The sequence below is a fragment of the Sapajus apella genome, unplaced genomic scaffold (genome assembly GCF_009761245.1).
Source record: "Sapajus apella isolate SASKATOON/1434 unplaced genomic scaffold, GSC_monkey_1.0 scaffold1, whole genome shotgun sequence".
NCBI classification, from domain to species: domain Eukaryota; kingdom Metazoa; phylum Chordata; class Mammalia; order Primates; family Cebidae; genus Sapajus; species Sapajus apella.
The window spans coordinates 85,265,007-85,287,322 of NW_022436941.1; the positions used below are offsets into that span (position 1 = coordinate 85,265,007).

General features: G+C 36.2%; 1 protein-coding gene across 2 annotated transcripts in view; it reads right to left on the reverse strand.

Moving 5' to 3' along the window:
- ITGA1 (integrin subunit alpha 1) overlaps positions 1 to 19,439 on the reverse strand; it is a 106,308-nt gene extending 86,869 nt beyond the window's left edge. The window contains exons 1-5 of one of the 2 annotated variants that reach the window (XR_004269773.1): positions 19,264 to 19,439; positions 7,593 to 7,705; positions 4,721 to 4,809; positions 4,491 to 4,602; positions 3,744 to 3,871 (exon numbers count right to left, since the gene is read on the reverse strand). Coding sequence is in view for 1 of the 2 variants with exons in the window: in XM_032281092.1 (XP_032136983.1) it covers positions 3,744 to 3,871; positions 4,491 to 4,602; positions 4,721 to 4,809; positions 7,593 to 7,705; positions 19,264 to 19,337 (516 nt within the window). In the remaining variant the exon portion in view is untranslated. The remainder of the gene's footprint in view (positions 1 to 3,743; positions 3,872 to 4,490; positions 4,603 to 4,720; positions 4,810 to 7,592; positions 7,706 to 19,263) is intronic. The other variant, XM_032281092.1, reaches the window with a different exon arrangement.
- Positions 19,440 to 22,316: the final 2,877 nt, after the last annotated feature.

Consider the following 22,316-nt stretch of genomic DNA (forward strand, 5'->3'; position numbering starts at 1 on the left):
AGTGAAACTCCATCTCAAAAAAAAAAAAAAAAAAGAATCATGCAGGGCCAGGTGCAGTGGCTCAGGCCTGTAATCCCAGCACTTTGGGAGGCCGAGGTGGGAGGATCACGAGGTTAGGAGTTCAAGACCAGCCTGGCCAATATGGTGAAACCCCATCTCTACAAAAATACATAAATAAATAAATAAAATAAAAAATCAGCTGGGCCTGTTGGTAGGTGCCTGTAATCCCAGCTACTTGGGAGGCTGAGGCAGAGGACTACTTGAACCCAGGAGGCAGAGGTTGCAGTGAACTGAGATGGTGCCACTGCATTCCAGCCTGGGTGACAGAGCAAGACTCTGTCTTAAAAAAAAAAAAAATTAGCTGAGCATGGTGGTACATGCCTATAATCCCAGCTGAGGCAGAGGACTGCTTGAGCCTGGGAGGCAGAGGTTGCAGTGAGTCAAGATTACGCTATTACACTACAACCTGGGCAACAGGGGGAACTCTGTCTCAAAAAAGAAAAATATAGAAGTTGCTTATATATAATTCAGACTCTATAGCCTTACTCTCAGAGATTCTGATTTTGAAATCTGGAGTATAATTCAAGCATCCCAGTGATTTGGAAGCAGAAATTCCGGGAGCCACATTTGGAGAAACACTGCATTAGACAGAAGCATGCCATTAAGGTAGCAGCCTTGTCTGACTTCTTCCCCACTATTACCCAAACTATAGGATAGAGTCTGGAACATAGTAAGCCCTTAGCACACACATCTGGATAAATGAATAAATGCATATGGTTAAGTTCCACCATCAGTGATGCAAGCAAGATGTGACATAAAATTCAGAAATATAATCAGCTCTTTTCTTTAAAAAGAAGGTTCCCTTGGATGAAGTCAGAAGATACGAAAAGCAACACTGTGCACAGTGTTTCATTCAGAAATATTCTTCTCCGTGGAATGAGGTCCTAGATCTGAGTAAATGTAACTGAACTCTTCTGCCTCTGGGTAAGGTCATTTTTCTCCCATTCACTGGTAGCATCTGGACCCCAAGGGCCCTCCTGCATTTGTCTGAATAGAGTCATTGTTCCTCCAGGAAAGACATATAACTTCATGTTGCCAACCCTGGCATGTTAGAATTCTTCTGGTGGACAGGCAGAATAGCTCCTCTTTTAGGGCTCTCACCAAAGAAATGTAAATTAATTAAAGTTCTAACTGGAAAACATAAAAATTGCAGAAGAATAGGTTGAACATATAAGCAATTGACTGTTATTTATTTACAAAATGGAGTCACTGGCATAGATCTTCACAAAAGCCGTGATATTCTAAAATAGCCTTGTGGATTTTCTTTCTGAAGTTGTGGACCAACTTCAGACATGTCACAGCTGCACTGATTTTTACAAATAGCTACAAATAAATTAATTTTTTAGAGTAATATACATAAGCGAATGTAAAAGTAAAATGTTTAGATGGCTGTATAATAAAATTTTAAAAATATTTCAAGAATATTACTAGCTTTGGAAGGAAAAAAATGGCTAAGAAGGCAGAATGGGAAAGACAAAACAAGAAGGAAAGAAAGTACATTATGGGCAAAAGTGGAGAAGACAGGAACGCAAGCCATTTCGTGTCAGGTATGTTACTGCAGGGAACAAAGCATCGCCAAGCCTAGCATGGTTTCAGCCGAGAGGCTGCCTGAGGAAGGATGACGACAGTTATCCTCATAGATGGAAAGGGATTGAGAGCTACTATTTAGGGGCATTAGACGGTACCTGCTCTGAAGCTTCTCTAGAAGCAGAGCTCTCAGAAAGAAAAACAACGAACTGGACTACAATGAAAGAGCTGTGTGTTCTGATCTGCCATCAGCAAGCAGAAAGACCTTAAACAATTCACCCTCTCATGACTCCTTCATAAACTGAGGTTTGGGGCCAAATGACCTATAAGATTCTTTCCAGCTTAATTGTATGGCCCTGTGCTATCTTATTGGTGAAAGAGAGAAGGGATAGGGGAAGAAAGGAAAGAAGGAAGGGAGAGTGGCCCTCAGAAGGGGAAAAAAGGAGGTCCATGTGGAACATGTGCCGGAAGGAAGAGCAAGTCTCATCCTGGAGCAGGTCTGTTAAGATGCAGGCTGCCCTGTATCCTGTAGCAAGAAGAGATGAAAGGTCTCCTACCATCCACTAGTAATTTCACTTGAGAAGGTCAATTGCAAATAAATCATTTCCAGAGAAATTTACATTTTGTGACATGTAAAAGCCCATTTCATTTTTAGTAATTTTACACTGACTTTAAGAAGTTCTCTATTGTCCAGTAGAATACACCTAATCTTACCCTTCCACTCACTTTCTACAGAGACCTATTCAGCCTTGGAATGCAGCAGTACATTTCATTTTGAGGTTTGAGTTCAAATTTGAAATTTTCAACCACTATCCTATAAAGAGAGATATAAATATACACAGACACATCCAGACTGCAGACACATGTATGTATATATGTGTGCACGTATTATATTCCAAATTTAATGTGAATGTGGCAAACATTAATGCAGTCAGACTGCTTTTTCAGTGCCTCAGAAATTTCTACCAAAGTAAAGCCCTGAGGAAAGGAAAAAAAAGGAAGGTCGCTATACAGATTGCAGTAACACAATTTTAAAGTCTCCTATACTCTCCACAGCCTCCAAACCATATGACCAACTTTTAGGGTCTGATTCTAGGGCTAATTTCTGACCTCAAGACATTTTATTTGTCTGTGATCCATTATGTCTACTCTGCATTTTAAGACATATGCCCATATAAGTTTAATGAACACTAAATCAATCACATGTATTTAATTAAATTTAATGAAATTACCCTCAGTATCTAAAATGGGAAAGCTGTGTGAGAAGTTCCGCTTCATTTAGTGGCAATAAAGGAGATGTGTTTAGAAATAGATATTAACTGGGGTGATAAACAAACGACGAGTTGACTTTATACAGAGAGAGCCAAGGGCGTTTGCTTTTAACTTAGGGAAAAGAAATGATTAATAGGGAGGACATCAGACTTAGGTAGTATGCTCTGGTCAATTACTAACTTATTTATATAATATGAGATGAGAGATTACAAGGTGATGGGTTCCTTGGGCTGTCAGATTGGTTTCTACAAACTCTAACACCCTGCTCTGATATTACCCAAAGTGGCTATACGAGTTTTAAGTAAGAATTAAATTATGAGTTTGTAGAAATCTATAGGAGCTATTTTCCAGGTGCATTAATAATGGCAGCTTGCATCATATTTTCTGTTTAGAAAATAACACAACCTGGGTTGGACAGAGTGACTCACACCTATAATACCAACACTTTGAGAGGCAGAGGCGGGTGGATCAACTAGAAGCTAGGAGTTTGAGACCAGCCTGGCCAATGTGACTAAACCCCATCTCTGTTACAAATTTTTAAAAAATTAGCCAGGTGTGGTGGCGACTGTCTGTAATTCCAGCTTGAGAGGCTGAGGAATATGAATTGCTTGAGCCTGGGAGGCGAAGGTTGCAGTAAGCCAAGACTGCACCATTGCACTCCAGCCTGGGCAGCAGAGTAAGACCCTGTCTCAAAAAAATAAAAAAAATAAAAAACACAACCTAAAGTAATGTCCTTTTTATCTGAAATAAGAACAGGGAAATAGATATAAAATTCATTCTCAACTTTAGTTTTATTGATTAATTTGCTTTCAGAATATTTAATTTTATTAAAACATTGTGCATTTTAATCTCTCGAACAGAAATCAAAACACAGAGTCACATACCTGTGTCTGTTTAGGACCAATGTCCATTCTTTCAAGAAGGTCATTTAAAAAAGCTGTAACACTGTCCCATGGGTAAATACTGTTGGAACCATCCAGCACTATGACTATGTCCAGTTGAGTGCTGCATTCTGCAATAAAAGCAGTCAATTGTGCAAATTTTGAATCTATTTTTTTTCCAGAGGCATATGAGGTGCTTTCATGGCTGAAAGTTCATTTTAAAAGATGAACAGATGTTCTACAAAGTAGATACATTGCTTCAGCAATAAAAAAAAATAGTTTTAGAAAAAGTAAAAGTGATAAAAATATTCATTGCATTCAGTAACAACTGGAGTGGGGCCTATATCAAGTAAAAGTCATACTTACTGAACTTTAATTAATATTGTATGAGAGTTATTTTTGTAAATTTTCTCAATATGAATTTTATATAACAGTTTTTATAAAACAGTTTTTGTGCGTATCTCAAGGGAAGTTCTTTCCTCAAAGTGACTCACTCTTTAAATATAAGCAGCATGATAGCTTTATCTATGAGGTTTAAAAATGACTCTGTAAAGTTATTTACATTAATATCAATTCCAAAAATAGCAGTCAGGTTTTGTTATATACTGGCAAAGCAAACATTTACCTAACTTGGTAATTCTGGTAGCTAAGAAAATACTTCAAGCTTTTTGGTATGCTCCTTTGTATACATATGTCTTATTCATTGCTTATGCTTTTCAAACATGCAAGAATATTGCATAAAATCTGTACCTCGTACAGGGGCAATGGAATTCACGACTTGAAATGTGGGGCTGACGTCAGAACAGATTCCAGTTGTGTAATGCAGATGTCCACATCTATAGGCATATAAGGGCCCACATGCCTTTAAAAAATTGTTTTAAAATTAGAAATCATTAGACTGAAATATAATAGATCTTACAAAGATTGAAAATGATAGCACTCCTGTTGTCAATAAATATCATTACTCTTTTCGTTCTTACCAGAAATCCTCCATTTGGGTTGGTGACTAAAGTTGATCCAAATGTCATGTTCTCTTTTACTTCTGTGACATCAGGAATTGATGTATTAACTAAAAATAGAACAAAATCTTATGAGGGTGAAAAAGTTTCACAAAGTGAAATTAAGCATCGTCTCATTAAGACATTCTATTGTTTTGTTCATATCATAGCATGTTCTTCTATTGGTTCAACTAAATAGTCTTGCAAGTATTCTTAAGGGATATAATGAACAAGCTAAGGCTGAAGAGCTGGCTCATGTCCCAGAAACTATTTCAGATAGTTTTGCTGAACTGCGAAAGAATGCAGAACTAGCAGGGCAGTGAGAATGTGGGATTGCTTTTTGCATGTTCTTGCTAATTAAAACAAAGTTTTAAATCTCATAATACTGTAGATATAATGTAATCTTATATACTTTGTCATAAATGACCAATGGTGAAACAGTTTTTGGTAAAAAAGGGGAAATGGTAGAAGACCAGAAAAGAAAACTCAAAAACAAGTTTTTTATTTATGACTTCCAAAATCATGGAGACATCCTGAGGTTTACGAAAGAAACTGGAGGAATATTAGAGCAGTGTCCAGGAAGTTTTGATAAAGGAAACACAATGAAGAGAGTACGTTTGACATTCTGAAGAGAATGTTGGGTCCTGAAGCAAGAAGCCTTGCCAGCCTGACAATATTGGCAAGAAGTTCCACCTATTCACGTTGAAAAGAAAAAGAAAAAAAGACTGGACAGGAAGAACAAGAACTTCTAAATTCTGCTTAGTAGAGTGGAATACTAGAAAGTAGCAAAATTCAGGTTGAGAAAGATTTGTCTCACTCTTTGTTCCAGAAGTTGTTTTCACGTTAAGACTGTATGTGGATTTAAAGTGGGGAATGGAAGCAGAGATTCTGAAATGGTCAGCTGGCCTTCCTAATCTGAGCAATGGCTTTTGTCCAAGAGTTTAGTCTGGTTTTCCTTGAAAGCACCTAGAGCTGGGAAATTATGTGCATTGATCTTGAATAATCTGGATTAGAGTTTTATATACAAAGCCTGACTCAGGAAAAACATTCCTGGGACAATTAGGGACTAAAGCGAAAACTTCCCTACTGTACTTGATGTGGCTAAAATCTCTAGGCTAATTTTAAAACTATTCCAATTTCCAGTGATGGAGGAGTAATTCCTTTAAAACAACTCCTCTGCAAATAACACGTATAATTTCTAGGAAGAGTAAAAAATATACATGAAGCAATCACCTGAAGGCACTAGAAAGGTGGCAGAAACTGGAGAGGAATCCATACTTAGAAGAAGATGTTGGCGCTGGATGGGTTTCCTGTTTTTGTGCTTTGTTTTGTTTTTGTCCCCCACCCCTAACTTACCCCCCACCGAGGGAAGGTCCTAGTCAGTGGCTAAAACTCAAATAGAACTCCTAGTCTTACTGCATTGAATAAGAAGAGGACAGAAATTAGGGACAATGGCAGCCGCTGGAAAGTGAGAAGGAGAGTAGTATATCTTAGAAAAAGAGCCACAAAAGAACGGTTCTAAAATATGCATATATATTTTATCCAAATGTCCAGACGACCTGAACAGTAAATGTGCAGAGTAGATTTCAAAGAGCCGAGCTGAAATAAAAACTGAATAGGGATTTTAACTACTCATTGGAAGAAAGTCAAGGCTTGGAAACTGAGTTGAGCCAAGTAAATTTCCTGCTAATAAAAAAAAAAGTTAAGACCGTTCACAGGCATATCACAGAATCTAGAATCTCCGCACCTGTAATTCAAAAATATAATCCAGGTTATGATCCAAAATTACTACCCATAAGTCCAGGCAGGAAAATGTGACACAAACTCAAAAAAAGGTAGTAAGTGGAAAGTGATGTCGAGGTATTCCAGATGTTGGAATTATCAGTCAAGGATATTAAAGCAGCTATTAAACGTATGCTTATGCATGTAAAGAGAAAAAACATTCATAATAACAAACAAATAGAAAATTAAAAAATGGAAAACTGAAAAATACAATATCTGAAATAAACTTGTGGGGAAATAAATCATTTCCATGGTATGTAATATTGTATGGAGCACTGACACGGTTCTAATTTCTAGATAATTTTAATAGGAATTTTTTAGTCATGTTTCATCTATTTCTGTGAAATATATCTGTTTCAATATAAATCTATCTGTGCTATTTGATTTTTAAAATTAAATTTATCTATTACAATTTTTAAAATTCTATTTCCTCTTGAAAACCAGGCATTAAGTTAAATTTTGTGGAAGGAATGTGATGGGTAGGTTTATTTGGAGAAGTTCTTTCACATTACCTCTGGATTAGAAAGAATTCTAAAAAATGCAAGTAGTTAAAAGTTATACAATTAGTAAGATATTCTAACTTATGTATCTACCTTGATGACTTTCTAAAGCAAATTAAGGACAGAGGGAATCAAAATGGCATTCTATGTGAATTTGAAAGATAACTGAAAAATGAAATTATAGATTACTTCTAATATTTTCTTGAGTTGATTAAAATCTGTTTTCAGTGAGAACACTGGGCATGATTTAAGACTAGATTTTTTTTTTTTTTGAGACACTCTGTCACCTATGCTGGAGTACAGTGGCACAATCACTGTTCACTGCAGTCTCAAACTCCTGGGCTTAAGTAACTCTCACACCTCATCCTCTTGAGTAGCTGGGACTACAGTTGTGTACCACCACATCCAGCTAATTTTTTGTATTTGTACAGATGAGGTTTCATCATGTTGCCCAGGCTGGTCTCATGCTCCTGGGCTCAAACAATACTCCTGCCTTGACCTCCTAAAGTGTTGGGATTACAGGCATGACCCACTGCACCTGGACTAAGACCAGATATTTTGATTTTACATACCTGGTAGATCCAACTTTTCGCAAGGTAATGATTTACCTCTCCCAACTGGACACTTATAGACGTCTCCAGTTCTGTTTTTGGGTTGGCCAACTAAAGGAGAACCAATAAGCACCCTGGAAGTTAAATAATAAACATTTTTGAACATTGAGAAACAGTTTATATGAGTTGCTTTATGACTAATTCTAAGATAATTGACAGTAACATTTATAGACATAATCGGATAATAGTCAGGCTGTTAGTAATTTAATGTTATCTAAACTAAGCAGAGAGCCTACCTCTTGCATACTGATGTGGATTTAAAAGTACATATATATGTGTGTGTATGTATACACACACATATATATACACACATATACGTGTGTTTATATGTGTGTATATATGTAGGAGAGAGATCTCAGAGATTTTGCTTTATTATTTATCACTATCATATTTTTTATTTGGGTATTGAAATAATCAATAATTATTGGCTAAGTCTGCTACTGCATTAACTTACAAAACACATGTGGAAGTATAAGTGACTTTTCCATGATAAACTGATAATTTTATAGAGAAGTCAGGAAATATAAACATTGGATCATCATAAGATTTACTACTAGCATATGCAAGTTTGTAAATGCTTAGAAAATAAGAATAGTTACGAGATCCAGGTTAAAAATCACTTACTTTCCTTTTAGACAGAATTATAAAAACCATTTTAATAGTAATGGAAAAAATATATAATCACAACTAATTTTAGTTCCAGCAAGTCACCTAAGTCTCCCATGATATCTTCAGGAATAGGATGAATGAAAGTGGTTAAATAGTAAGATACTTGGGTGGATCCACAGCTGCTGATTTATTGCTGGCTGAGTAGCCATGCCCAAAAACTCTGATTGCTAGCAACCGCAGGACTCTAATTATGTGCTGAGATTTTGTACTTGGGATTGTGTTAGATTACAACTTTATTAAATACTTTAGTGAAGATATAGAAAGTATAAAAACACTTATCAATCAGCACCACAAGACAGGGCAAGAAAAAATACTTATCAAGTATATCAATATACATATTCGGAAATTCAGATGAACCTCAACTTTCTGAAATAATAAACATAAATAAAGTTTACTTAGAACCTACATAAATAACTTCACTCAACTGCATACTACTATTTATATCAGTGCAGGATGTAGGAGCCCTCACTTAATGGGAGTTCGTGTGAAAAAGGCATGGGGGATTTAGTTGACAGCACATAAACATGAGCAACAGTGTATTTTAGTGCCAAAAATGCTAATGTGAGTTTAGCCTTCATTGCTGGAAATAGATGCAGTGGTCAAGCAGTGACAGCTCCCTCTGTGTTCTGTGCTGGTCACGCCATGTCTGAAATCTCTAAATTAAGAGGGACATAGGCACAATGGAATGTATTTAGGAGACTATGACTCACATGGTTAGGAGTCTGGTAAATTTGTCAGAAGATGCTGGGAAAGTTGGGGATGTTTGGTATGGGAAAAAATGCCTGCAGGAGAAATGAGAAGTTGCATTGAGGTACAAATGGATTAGGCATACATTTTGAAAATTTAAATATTTTAAAGTCTGTCATATTGAAAAGGAATGGTATTTTGTGTAAGCCCTTTAGGCATACTAGTATTAATGAAAATAAATTTTATAGCAATCATAGATACTAAGTTAATGAATAGACTCCAAAACATAGTTTTAATATAATGCCTTTGGAAAGCAATTTCTGATGTGTATAAAGAACTATAAAAATATTCAAACCCTTTAATACATAATTTTTACTTCTGGGAATCTATCCTAAATAAAATGACCTAAAATAAAAGTATAATGCACAAAGATAATGCTCATAGTGTTATACATAGTTATGAAAGAGTAAAAGAAATATGGCAAATAAAAAGTCATTATTACAGGATCATTCTATAGCATATTGTACATTTATTTAGAAAGTAGTTCATAAGATCATATGGTAGGATAAAAATTATTTATGATCGAACTCAAAGTGAAAATTTATCTAATTTGGTGAAAATCTGTGACCTAATTTAAAGTGAAAAATACCAAATTACTATATTCATTATAATACCAATGATAATAACAACTAGGATTTATTGAATTTATACTGTGTGCTAGGCCCATTCTAAGAACTTTTCGTGTATTAAATAATTTATGAAATGAAACAGCATGAACTTTGGTGCCAGCCTATATGAGTTCTAATTATGGCTTTACCATTTACTTAGCTATATGGTTTAGAACAAGTCAATTGCCCTGTCTGTGATTTAGTTTCTTCATCTATAAAGTGGAGATAACAAAAGTATCCATTTCAGATGATCATCAAAAAATTAAATAAGTTAATGTATATAAAATTGGCTTATAGTATGTGCTATCTAATGTTAGTTCTTATTGTTATTAGATACTCATTTCAGATGATTAAACAACTAACATCTATGTCAAAAGACTAATAGGGAATACATCAAGAAAATAACAAATTATATTGATGAAGTTATGATTATTTTTCTTAATATTTTCAAAGTTTTAAAAAATGTAATGGAATAAATTAGTTTTATGGTTAAAAACAGTTTAAAAATGAGCCTACAATTATTGAAAGTATTTAATTTAAAGCTAGTTAGAGTAATTAACAACATTTTAAATGCTGGGCATTTATGCAAGGTCCTGAGGATATGAAATGACGTAAAAGTCAATAAAACACAATTTTTAGTTTGCTTATTAGAGAGAAAAACACAACTATACGTGTACTATTGCAATATTGAATAAGTCTGAACTTGATACAACTTCAGCAAATTCTTAGAAGTAAGAAGAACACCACTCCTTTGATAAATGCCAAGTAGCTCAGTATAGCTGCAGTAGAAGTTGAGGCTAGAGAGGTAAAAAGAATCTAGATCATGAATGTTCTCCTAGTTAACTTTAAGAACGTTGGATTTATTATATGTAGGGGGAAGTTGCAAACCACTGAAGCTTTTAAACAGGGGTGTAATGTGATCTCCTTTTTGATTTATAAGCCTTATTTGCTTGAAGTTTCAAGAGTAAATTGAAGAGGAACAAAATTAGAGTCAAAGGACAAGATACAAATTCCTAAAGTAATCCAGATGAGGATTTGAATTAAGGACGTAGAGAGGATGGAAGGACCAACACTATAAATATTTAGGATATAAGCTGACTTTGTTCAGGTTCCCCCAGAAGCAGATCCAAGACAAAAACTTTGTACAGGTAAGTTTTTTGGAGGCAATTCGAAGTATGCAGAAGGGTGGAGATGGGAAAAAACAGGGGGAAGGAAGAAAGGCCAAGAAAGGACGCACTGATAATGAGTTACTTCTGTAGGCAAGTGGGCTCAGTCTTGCTGGGGAACTTCTCAGAAACCACATGGAACATGGATGAGCATGATATGGGCATGGATGAGCCCCTGAAAGGGAATATTACCACCTTGTAATATTCTGGGAAGAGCACTAAATGCTGACATCTGAGGGCGAAATAACATTTAAGGTTTCGATAAACAAAGGAAGAAAACTAGGTAAGAGTGATCAGAAAGGGAGAGAGAATCAGCAAACAGTGGTATCACAGAAACCAAAGAAGGAAATAATATAAAGGATAGGAGGCAAGAATGAGAGCTATATGTTTGTGGCAGATTTCAAGTAACTTGGCTAAAAATGAGGGAAAGGGGCTGTGTTAATAAATGTGGACTTTTTTTTCCAGGGCAATGAAAACTCATTAAGGGTTTGAGGTGTGTCTAAATTTGTCATGGAGGCAAGCTGCATATGGCTAAATGATGGCAAGAAAGAACTGGTAACAAGAGAAACCCTGATTTCACAGGAGCAAGAGTAGAATCTCTGAGTAGGTAGACAGGGTGGATCCAGAAGGAGAGGTTTGTCTTAAAAATAGTAAGAGTGACCATTCCCTATGCAGCACTCTGGGCGGCCCAGTATTGAGTAGTTTGCAAGTGTGGTCAATGGTTTGGAATGGTGCACACTTTTGCAACACGACTTTGACTTTTATTGTTTCACGAGGTAGAATCTGTTTTTCCACCCATTGAAACTAGGATTTGTTCTGATAAATAGAATGCAGCACAAATGATACTATGACTTCTAAGGCTAGGCCTTAAAAGGTCTTTACAGATTCCATTTTATCTATTTTTGAAACCTGAGAACATCATGATGTGAAGAAGCCCAGTGTGGCTAATGGAGGATAAGAGACCACATGGAAGAGAATTGGTGCTTTAGCTGACAACATGAATTTCTAGACTTGTAAGTAAAGCCAGCGTGGACACTCCAGCTCCAGTTGAGGGACCAGATGGTGAGCCCAGGCCAATAGGGGAATACCTATTCAACCCAAAAATCTTGAGAAATTATAAACCATTGTTGCTTTAAGCCATTAAGTATTGGAATGATTTATTGTGCAGCAATAGTTAACTAAAACAGGAAGTGAGGATTAAAGTTTGACCTACTAGCTTCTCTCTCTCTCTCTCTTTCTCTTCTTTGGAAAATAGTAGCTGCAGTCATCTAGGGAGATCTAGGGAAGAGGTAGAGGGGTGGTGGGCTTGTGGAGAGTGATGAAGATTTAAACTGATAAGACATACATAGGGCCTGTCAGGCAGCTCCTCTGGCCAAGAAGAGGTGGATTGCAGCTGGCCAGGGACATTTTGGAAGGTGTTTTTATAGTGGATGGGAGTTAGGCCTTCAAAGTCCTTTCCAATTCTAAGATTCCATAATCTGAATAAAACAAATATAAGTTTGTAGAGAAGAACTGACTCACTGGTGGGAAAACATGTAATATCAAGTGGGGGAAAATCTAGGCTAACTGATGAAAAGTGAGTCTTGTACAGCATGCTAATAGGAGAGCTATTGTGAATCGTAAGGTGGAAGGAAAGGGAGATATGGATAGCCCAGGGAAAAGTGTGGAGACAGGAGAATGAAGATTGAAAATGGAAGATAATGAGAAAGAATGGGTGGCTAGAACTCAGCATAAAGCTTCCTTATACACCGGAACAGGGAGCTTGAGATTTGGCAAGCAGTTGGTTTTGAAGGAAAAGGTCTGGAGTTTATGTTTGATCTCTAGGGCAATGGAGAGCACTTAAGAGTATGGTGGTAATTGGAAACTGACCTGATACAGCAATCTCAGCCATGGCTTATTGCATATTCTAAGTAAAGGCTGCGGAGTGAGAACTCAGAAAGTGGTAAAAGGTAGGAGCCCTGGATTGAGACAGGGAGTTTGGGAGTTGGGACCAATAGTAAAACTAGGTTAGCAGATCACAGGACTGCTAATTTTGTGTATTTTCCTGGTATCTGTTTTCTATGAAAACAAACATGAAACTTTTAACAACAAGCTTGAAGTACATGTATCTTACCACTTTAATCCTAAGTAAGCCTCACTTTTCTCAAGCTGCATCAAAATAACAAGATCCTAGAAAAGTATCAGCATAGGGTTTACAGAATTTCAGGAATCTCCAGTATTCTCAATACATTATCTTGCTCAGTTTTTTTCTCACACACTGATCCTATTCTGGCATATAATATAACCTACCTGTTTATTAAGTTCATTATTTAATATTTGTTCTCTATTCCACAGCAGAATATAAACTATACAATAGTAGGGATTTGTTTTTCTATTTTGGCCATGAATACATCCTTAGTGCACTTACTAGTGCCAAGCACAAAGTAGGCATTCAATAAATATCTATTGAATGAATGAATTAATGACTGTGTCAAGTACTTAAGAATCTGAGTAAGGCAGACCTGGGAATTTACACTTATGTGACCAGCCAAGAGGTCTGGATTGTAAAATCTTTTTTTCCAGTTTAGAGGATAGAAATTCTGCTTAAGCAGAATGCTATATGTGCCTTTGAATGACACCAGGGGTATTTCTGTAGGTCAAAGAGCTAGAGAATCCTTGTTGCTAGAGGGAGAGAATTGGCTGAAAAGTCAGAAGGCTGATGTTCCATATCCTGACACTGTGACATACTTGCTGTATTAACCCTTTGGACATTCATTCTCTGTCTTGGTTTCCTGTCTAGAAAATACAGATGATAACAATGATATCCACCCAAACCCACAGGGTCAATGGGAAGATCCAGGCACATTGTTTTATAAACTATTAGTATTAGTGCAAGTTGGTTTTAACTTATTACATTTTATTTCTATTAGATCTTACTTTTTATATGGTATTTTTGCAATGACTTATATGCAGACTAAGAAGGTCAGAACACATTCTGGACGTCATTACTGATTTCTGGAGAAATATCTGATAAACTCAAGGATCATTAAAGTGAGAGAAACATCTTTTCTCTGTGAATAAGGTAAAATTATGAAAATATTTAGTAAGCAGAAATATTTGCTATTCACAATAATCATTCTTGTTATTATGCCCATTATTATATTTATTAGAAGAGTAGCTGATGTCTGATGACTCTGTTTTATATTTATGTTTCTTTTACCCCCTGTAAAAGATAGCTTCTTGGAGAAGAGTGTCTAATATTTACATTATTTTATTAACATCATTTTCACCTAACTCTGCCTTGATGTCTAATACATAGATCAAGCCAAAGTCACTCTCAGAGTGCCAAGAGAACTCTGCTCACCAATTTCTTTTTAAATAAATGGAATAAGCATTTGTTCATCTTAGAGAATGAAACTTACATGGTGACCCCCATCAGCCACAGTGATTTGCTCATAAAAGGTGGAGGGGTAGAAATGAAGGGAGCCAAAGAAATGACAAGTTTGGCAAAGGGAAATGTCAACTTTGAAAGGCATTACAAGCAATGTAAAATAAGCGTATTAAAATCCATAACAGAAAATTGTGTGAGCCTTTAAAATGTCTCTCCTCCCCAGGGAAGAGAGCAGGGATTTTTTTTTTTTTCCATTAGCAGTGACTTTTTTTCTTTTACAGCATAGACATATTGGAAATAGAGCATCAATCACATGAGCCATTGGCACCCTAAATCTGGAATAAAGCAGGGTCTTCTAAGGAAAAGGCATGAACTCTTTGATAATTGATAAAAATTGAATTGAAGGTTGGCAAGGGTGGATCTTAAAAATCTACTTTGAGATCAGAAAGGCCCACTGAAGTCACTGAAGTCCCCAAGAAAGGTTGTTTGAAGAGCAAATTAAAAGGGTAGCCACAGCCAGGCGCGGTGGCTCACACTTGTAATCCCAGCATTTTGGGACGCCAGCGTGGGCGGATCATGAGGTCAGAAGTTCAAGACCAGCCTGACCAATATGGTGAAACCCCGTTTCTACTAAAAATACAAAAATTAGCCAGGCGTTGTGGCACGCACCTGTAATCCCAGCTACACAGGAGTCTGAGCCAGGAGAATTGCTTGAGCTCAGAAGGTGAACACTGCAGTGAGCCATGATCGTCCCACTGCACTCCAGCCTAGATGACAGAGCAAGACTCGGTCTCAAAAAAAAAAAAAAAAGAAAAGGGTAGGCACACATGCTGGAAGGAATGAAGCAAAGCAGCAACACATTAGAGTGGAAAGCCCCAAACTGACTTCTCACATTTTCCCATTCAGCTGAGACCTGGCCATGCTGATGTTTACTAAATCTGGAAATCTGGAAGGCTTGTGCTTTGGTGAGAATGTTTGAATTTCTTTTCCTCAAAGCAAAATTATAAAGGCAATTATGTTCTTTCTGAATTCTTCTGAACCACATTGCAATTACTTGGATGCTTCAGCTCATGCTAAACATAATGAACAATGGCTGATCTTAATCAGATGTATGATGTGTTCTGCTACTGAGAAAGCATGTGGTTTCTGAGCCAGATGTAAATTATACTTCACAGCAAACTTCTGAACAGTAAAGAAGACATAAGCCTACCTTCTCTGTTAACGTGTACTTCTTTCTAAGGAATTAAAGCTATGCTTTTCAAATACACAGACTATACTTGTCATGGGCTAATGTGTGCTCCTTCTATAGGCATACTATAGCCATGATGTAAGATGGGTCAGGATAATTTTTTTTTTAATCTGAGATTATGAAATTCCAAAACATGAGTAGTAAATATGACTTATAAAGGTGCCTATCTCTAGAGATAATTAAATAACAAAATACATGTTTCCAAAAATATGTCAATTATTCTGTAGTGCATTTCTTGAAGTAAGTCTGCAATCCATCTGATTTTATAGACAATTACAGAACATCTAAACGTGTTTCTACAGTTTATTTTGCATTACCACATCCTGGATCTCTTTAGAACAATATGCTGCTACCATGTTATCCTTAAAAGTTTGGAAATTTAAGTATTTGTAATTTGCTTACTTTTAAATTCAATTGCCCTCATCTTTTGGGTTGCTCTGATTTTTTCACAACTTTTCCATAAAATCTTTGTAAATGTTAAATATCAATGTGAGATTTAGGTTTCTGATATCATCTACATTCAAATGCCTGAAAACTCACACACATATTAATATGTAAAATCTGGTACCTACCACAAAGAGTTTTTAACAACATTTACTTTTAAATATAGTTCTCATAAAGAAAAAGGCACCAGGCTGAGTGTAGAGATGAAATCCATTTCAGCTCAGGTCCTAAGTAGTTGCATTTCCCTGGGAGAGTGACTTTTAACTTTATGTTTTATGCAGCTGCTTTTTTTTTAATTGACGGTAACAGGGTGTTAAGCTAGATTTAGTGGTTCAGCCAACAAGTAATGATTGAGTGCATAATATATATAAGGCCTCATGCTAGATGTGGGGTAGTACCCAGGGTTGCAAGCGGGCTGCAAAACCAGTCCTTGCTTTCTAGGCATTTCCGCTACCACATTGACTTCTCTCTCTTACCTGCATTCCATTTTGAGGTTTCCAACTACCTGGAAATCACCTTGAACTCAAGCCATTTAAAAACAGACTCATCCGCTTCCTGATAAATGGATTTCCCTTTCTCTGTCAATGACTACCCATTTCCCAATGAGCCAGTACAAAAATTTTGGAGTCTGTCTGATCTCTCCTACACCTTTATTTACTATTTCCAAACTTCCACCAAGACTTACTGATTCATGTTGAGTTGTTTTGAATACACCTGTCTTTTTTCTTATAGTTGCCCCTAATACAGCCTGAAGACTCATCCCTTAAGTATCAGATTACAGTTCTTGATTGTCTATGTATTTCCTAGTTTTCAGGCACTGTATTTTCCAATCCAGTTTATTTGTAACTTCCCAAATGAAGTTTCATAAAATGACAACTTACAATGGCTTCTCAATGTCCTTATCTTAGGTACGAGCTCCTGTGTTTGTCTTTCAAGATCCGCCATCATCCTTTCCTCTTCTTTCATCCCAATGTGAGAGCTGTTTACTTACCAACATGCTCACTTATTCTCAAGTCTGTGCCCTTGCTCTTGTGGTTTCCCAAGCTTGGAGTGACATTTTTTCTTCTCATATTGAAAGTTAAGTCATCTTTCAAGACTTAGGTTAAGAACCATGAGTCATCTTCTGTGTAGATGACTATAAATTGAATTCCCATTTAATTTATAATCTCTTCTGCACTGGTTGTTGGCACTATTCTCTATTCCTAAGCATTTCATGTATCTCCTTGACTAGGTTAAAGCTTTTGTATTTGTTTTATATGAAAACATTTCCCATGGAATTTAGCATAATGCCAGATACATAAAATGTTTTATATAAATACTTGTTGATTGACTGACTCATGTTTATGCTATGGCTAAATAAAAGAAGTCTAAGCCACCAACAAACATTTTCAGAGACAATTCAGCTCAATTTCATGGGTAAACCAAGATATAAGGCATAGTCCCTGATCTCAAAAAGGGTAACATCTTATTAACATTACCTTACAGATGTATGTCAAATTCTGAATGGTCTTCCTAAAGTCTAGTCCAGTGCAGATTCATTCAGACAGACCACTGGCAACATTCTTCTTGCAACCTTACTCTTACTATCCAATCTATGAACTCTTTTGTTCCTTTCCCAATGTTAGCTGTCTTTCTTTTTCCTCATCCATACCTTCACCTTCTACAAAGACAGAATCACCTTAGGAAGGACATTCCTCATGACATCATGGCTTCATTTGGGCCTGATTTCTCAGTTTTCCACTGCTTTGACTTCTGGTGCCTTGAAAGGAGTGACTGCAGAATTTAAAGGTGGAAATCTCACAATAGGATAGGCTCTTACAATGAGAAACAGACTGAAGAGATCAAATGGGGGCACTAAAGCTTCTGAGAAGGAATATGAACCCCTTTTCATTCTACTAAGGTTCATTTATATAATTAAGGACTTCTGACATCAAACTTTTCTAAACTCAGAGAGACAGGACTGGATGAGAAAGAAAACTTACAGGTTTTTCTCATATCAGAAATTGAAAATGAGAATTTCATAAAATATTTTAACAATATTTATCCTTTAAAGGGACACTTCATTTTAAGTAGGTAGTTTAAGTCTTAAAGCTTGCTATTCACTATATTACTCTTTAAAATGTATATAACTCTTAGTAATTAGTGAAAATTAATTTTTATATGTGTTTATGTGAAGTTAAGCTTTCTAAGAATAACATGTACTGCATTTCTGTTTATGCACAAAGTCTGACCAGTTGGTCTACTCACCATTATTCTCCCAGAGGTACCTGAAATGCCGGTATAATTTCTAAAAGAATATAGTTGGTGTCTAGAGGGAGGGCTTAACCCATTTAACCTTAAAAACTGGGTGATGGGATGGGTGGAGAGTATAGGAGGGAGGGAAAGGAACATTAACACTTAGCATCTGGCATTCGGTATGTCATCTGAGATATTTGTAAGGAGAATAAAAGAGTGAAGTATCTCAACAAATTCTAGTTTATACACAGCATACAATCATGTACTTAATAAAAAGTGAAAATTCATTACTTTTTATAATCTTTAGGGCATTATCATTTTAAACAAGTCTAAAAAATAAAACGAAATGCAGAAAATCCACGTATTTTTATTAGTGAAATAATTATAGTGATTCATAGATCCTTGTTATTTAAGTGGATCTAGATCTCTTTTTGCTTATTATTATAGCTACTCGAAAAATAGGCTTGTTTAGTTTAAGTTATTAAACTAAAGTTTAACTCCTGCTCTTTTTTTCTATAATGTTCAATTAAACAAAAACTGCATTTACTAAAAATTCTATTGAATATTAAGCAAAAGAGCTCTAATATTCAGTCTATATAATTTTCAACAAGTTAAATATACTTCAAAAATCATATCTACAATGAACTTAGCCAATATTAAAGGATTTGAAGATAGATGCAAGAAACCCGATAAAGTTCATCATAAACATTAGCCCAAACTCAGTAGGTCAGTAAAGCCGCAAATCATGGAAGTGATATTAATACTTTCAAAGCACCATCTCATTTTTGCCTCCAAATCCTTCCTACCGAATTTCAGACAGGTGCATTTAAGCTACTCTGAAATGAGAACAATTAAAGAATTCTTGCCAAAAGAACATAATTATGAAACAATAGCTTTTTTGGATACAGACCTTCCTTGAGATTAATCCAGATATCAACAGAAATCATTAATGGTTTCCTCTAATATTGCCAAGGAATGTTTCTTTTTTTACTTTAAGTTAGTTTCCATTGCCAAATGACTAAACTGCATTTTCTACCATAAATAATTCATTCTGTTAAAGTTTCATTCATAAAACAAACTATAGTCAAATAATATTTCCCATTACCTTGTAAAATAATAACAACAACAAAACCCACTGGCTTACCATTTTCCTTCTTCATTTTCATACTGTTGAACAGTATATCCAAACATGTCTTCCACTGGGCCGCTGAAAGTCATTGAATTTTTCACATCAACATTGAATGATACACAGAAGCCTAGAACAACTTTAGGAGAAAAACAAAATCCAGTTACATAAAGTTAACTAAGATTCCATCATGTTTTGAATTATAGAGGGCATTGTTAAGGCTACCATCAAAACTGTGTTCCTATTAAAAAAAAACAAAACAAAAAACAATGAAGTTCAAACTATGAAAACCCAAGGAAGGTCTCCACTCTTAACTGTATTACTAACTGTAAATCAACATAATAACTTTAAAGAACACAAGTATTAACATTCAAAAAAAATTCCATACTAATTCAATATCTGCACCATTCCTAGAGCTGCAGATTTCAGAATATGTGGAAAAGAGCAGGCAGAAACTCAGATTCATATATGACTAAAACAGTTGCAGATGGTTTTCCAGCAGTGGGCCCTACAGAAAACCACGGCCACCAAGGAACTCTGAACAGCTCATTTTCCCATTTCAACTACAGAGGTTGCATATATCACCATGTAAAGCCTCATAAGAATAGATGTTCTCCTTGCAGCTTTGAAAGGAAAAGGTAAGCTGGTGGTCTCCACCCAGAGATGGCTTCCTATGCAGGCCCGAGATTTTCTCTGTTTCCCTTCCTTAATCAAACATTGGATGGAAACTTATACTAATTCTCTGAAGCCTCCTTATAATGTTGGTGTTGGTAAACTCACGGCTTTTTATCCAGACTAACTCACATGATGTATCTAAAGGGTTTACCCAATGCCTGGCACATACTACATATTTGATGAGGGCTGATTCTCTTTAATTTTCTCATAGTACAGGTAGTGGAAACTCTTAGTAAATGAGACTGTCTCCTAAAGAAGTTCTAGAATCACCTCCTCAAATTGGATGGTGCCAAATTCCTGCTTTGGTACTAGTTTTTAAAGTATACTTGTGAAGTTCCAAAATATTCTTCTCCTAGATGTAACTAAGAATTCTTTCTAGGGGGCCAGGCACGGTGGCTCAGGCCAGTAATCCCAGCACTTCGAGAGGTGGGTGGATCTCTCAAGATCAGGAGTTTGAGATGAGTCTGGCCAACAGGGTGAAACCCCATCTCTACTAAAAGTACAAAAATTAACCAGGTGTGGTGGTGGGTACCTGTAGTCCCAGCTACTCAGGAGGCTGAGGCAGGAGCATTGCTTGAACCTGGGAGGTAGAAGTTGCAGTGAGCCAAAATCGTGCCACTGCACTCCAGCCTGGGTGACAGAGAAAGACTGTCTCAAAAATTACTCTAATATTTTAACCCTTGCTCACTATGAACTTTTTCATAAATATGCCTTAAATATATACTCTCATATACATGAGAACAGCTTGAAGCCGGGAGACAGAGATTGCAGTGAACAGAGGTTGCACCACTGCACTCCAGCCTGGGCAAGACTCAGCTTTAAAAAAGAAAAAAAAAAAAAGTCAAGTATTAGTGTGTCTAAACATATCTAAACACGGAAAAGGCACACTAAAGCTATTGTAGTATAATCTTACTACACCACCATTGTGTATCCAGTTTGCCATTAGCCGAAATGTCGTTATGCAGTGCATGACTGTATTTAGTTTAGAGAGTAAGCAGCATTTAAAACTGTCTTCAAATGTATGAAAGACTATTATGCAGAAGATGTTAACCAGCTGTTCTCTATCACCCTTGAAGAATGAACAGGAAATGTATATAAAAGGACTTGTGCAATTCATCCATTCTTTTTCTGCTTCCTTCATGCCAGCTAGACAAATCTCTTCATGATCTTGCAACCATATTTGTCCCAATCTGTGTGTTAATACTTGCAGAGACCCTCCCAAATCCTAGGTACACATTTTCTTTTCACTGCCAAATCTCATCTCTTTCTCCCCTTAAAAATCTTAGTTGAAAATTTATATCTCCATAAAATCTTCCTTAACTAAGATGAAATAGTTGCCAGTTCATCCTTAACTACAGCTGGCATGCCTCTTCCTTCAATGTGTTATCTGTCAGTCTGCAAATGTGTTATTGCCCATCTGTGTACAAGAAGTTGTGCTAGATTTTCATAAAGGATTAAAAAAGGTTAGTAAGAGAGTCCTTGCTTTTAGGAATTTTTCAATCTGGGAGGAAAAAATATCACACTGATAACTATATTGCATTTAATAATCATCTCCATGAGAGATTTCTTAAAAAATAAGAAAGGAGGTTTTAAAAGTTTAAAAATCACTTCTAGGTAGGGGAGGTCAAGAAAGACTTTACAAATAGACCTACAGATGTATCTTTTTTTGTTTCTTTGATGAATTTATTCTTACTATTGTTACCAAAACTTAAAGAGTATAAATTAGAGAAGTGTAGATTTAAAGCATCTTTATGAAAAAGTTCATAGTGACCAAGGGTTAAAACATTAGAGTAATTTAATCCACTCACAATTTAGAATACCAGGAAAGAGAATTTTTCAGGATCTATGTGGCTATATGGTGGTTTTAACAAAGGAGACTGAATTTACCCATCTCTGAATGTACCTTCTTATGCCTCAGCTTCCCAAGTAGTTGGGATTATAGGTGCCTGCCACCATGCCTGGCTAATTTTTTGTATTTTTAGTAGAGACAGAGTTTTGCCATGTTGGACAGGCTGGACTCAAGCTTCTGGCCTCAAGTGATCTACCTGCCTTGGCCTCCCAAAGTGCAGAGATTACAGGTGTGAGCCACCACACCTAGCTGCCATTGTGTTTCAGTGGCCTACAGTATATAGTATAGTAACATTCTGTAGAGGTCTGTAGCCTAGAAGACATAGGTGATATCATATAGCCTAGATGTGTATTCAGCTCTACCATCTAGATTTGTGTAAATACACTCTATGATGTTTGCACAATGATGAAATTGCCTAAGGACACAGTTCCCAGGACATATCACCATTGCTAGTAGATGCATGACTGTAGGTATATGCTCCTATTCTTTGCTCATAGGTTTTGTGTATTTATTTTTTGAAAAATTTCAACAAAGTATTTTTGATATA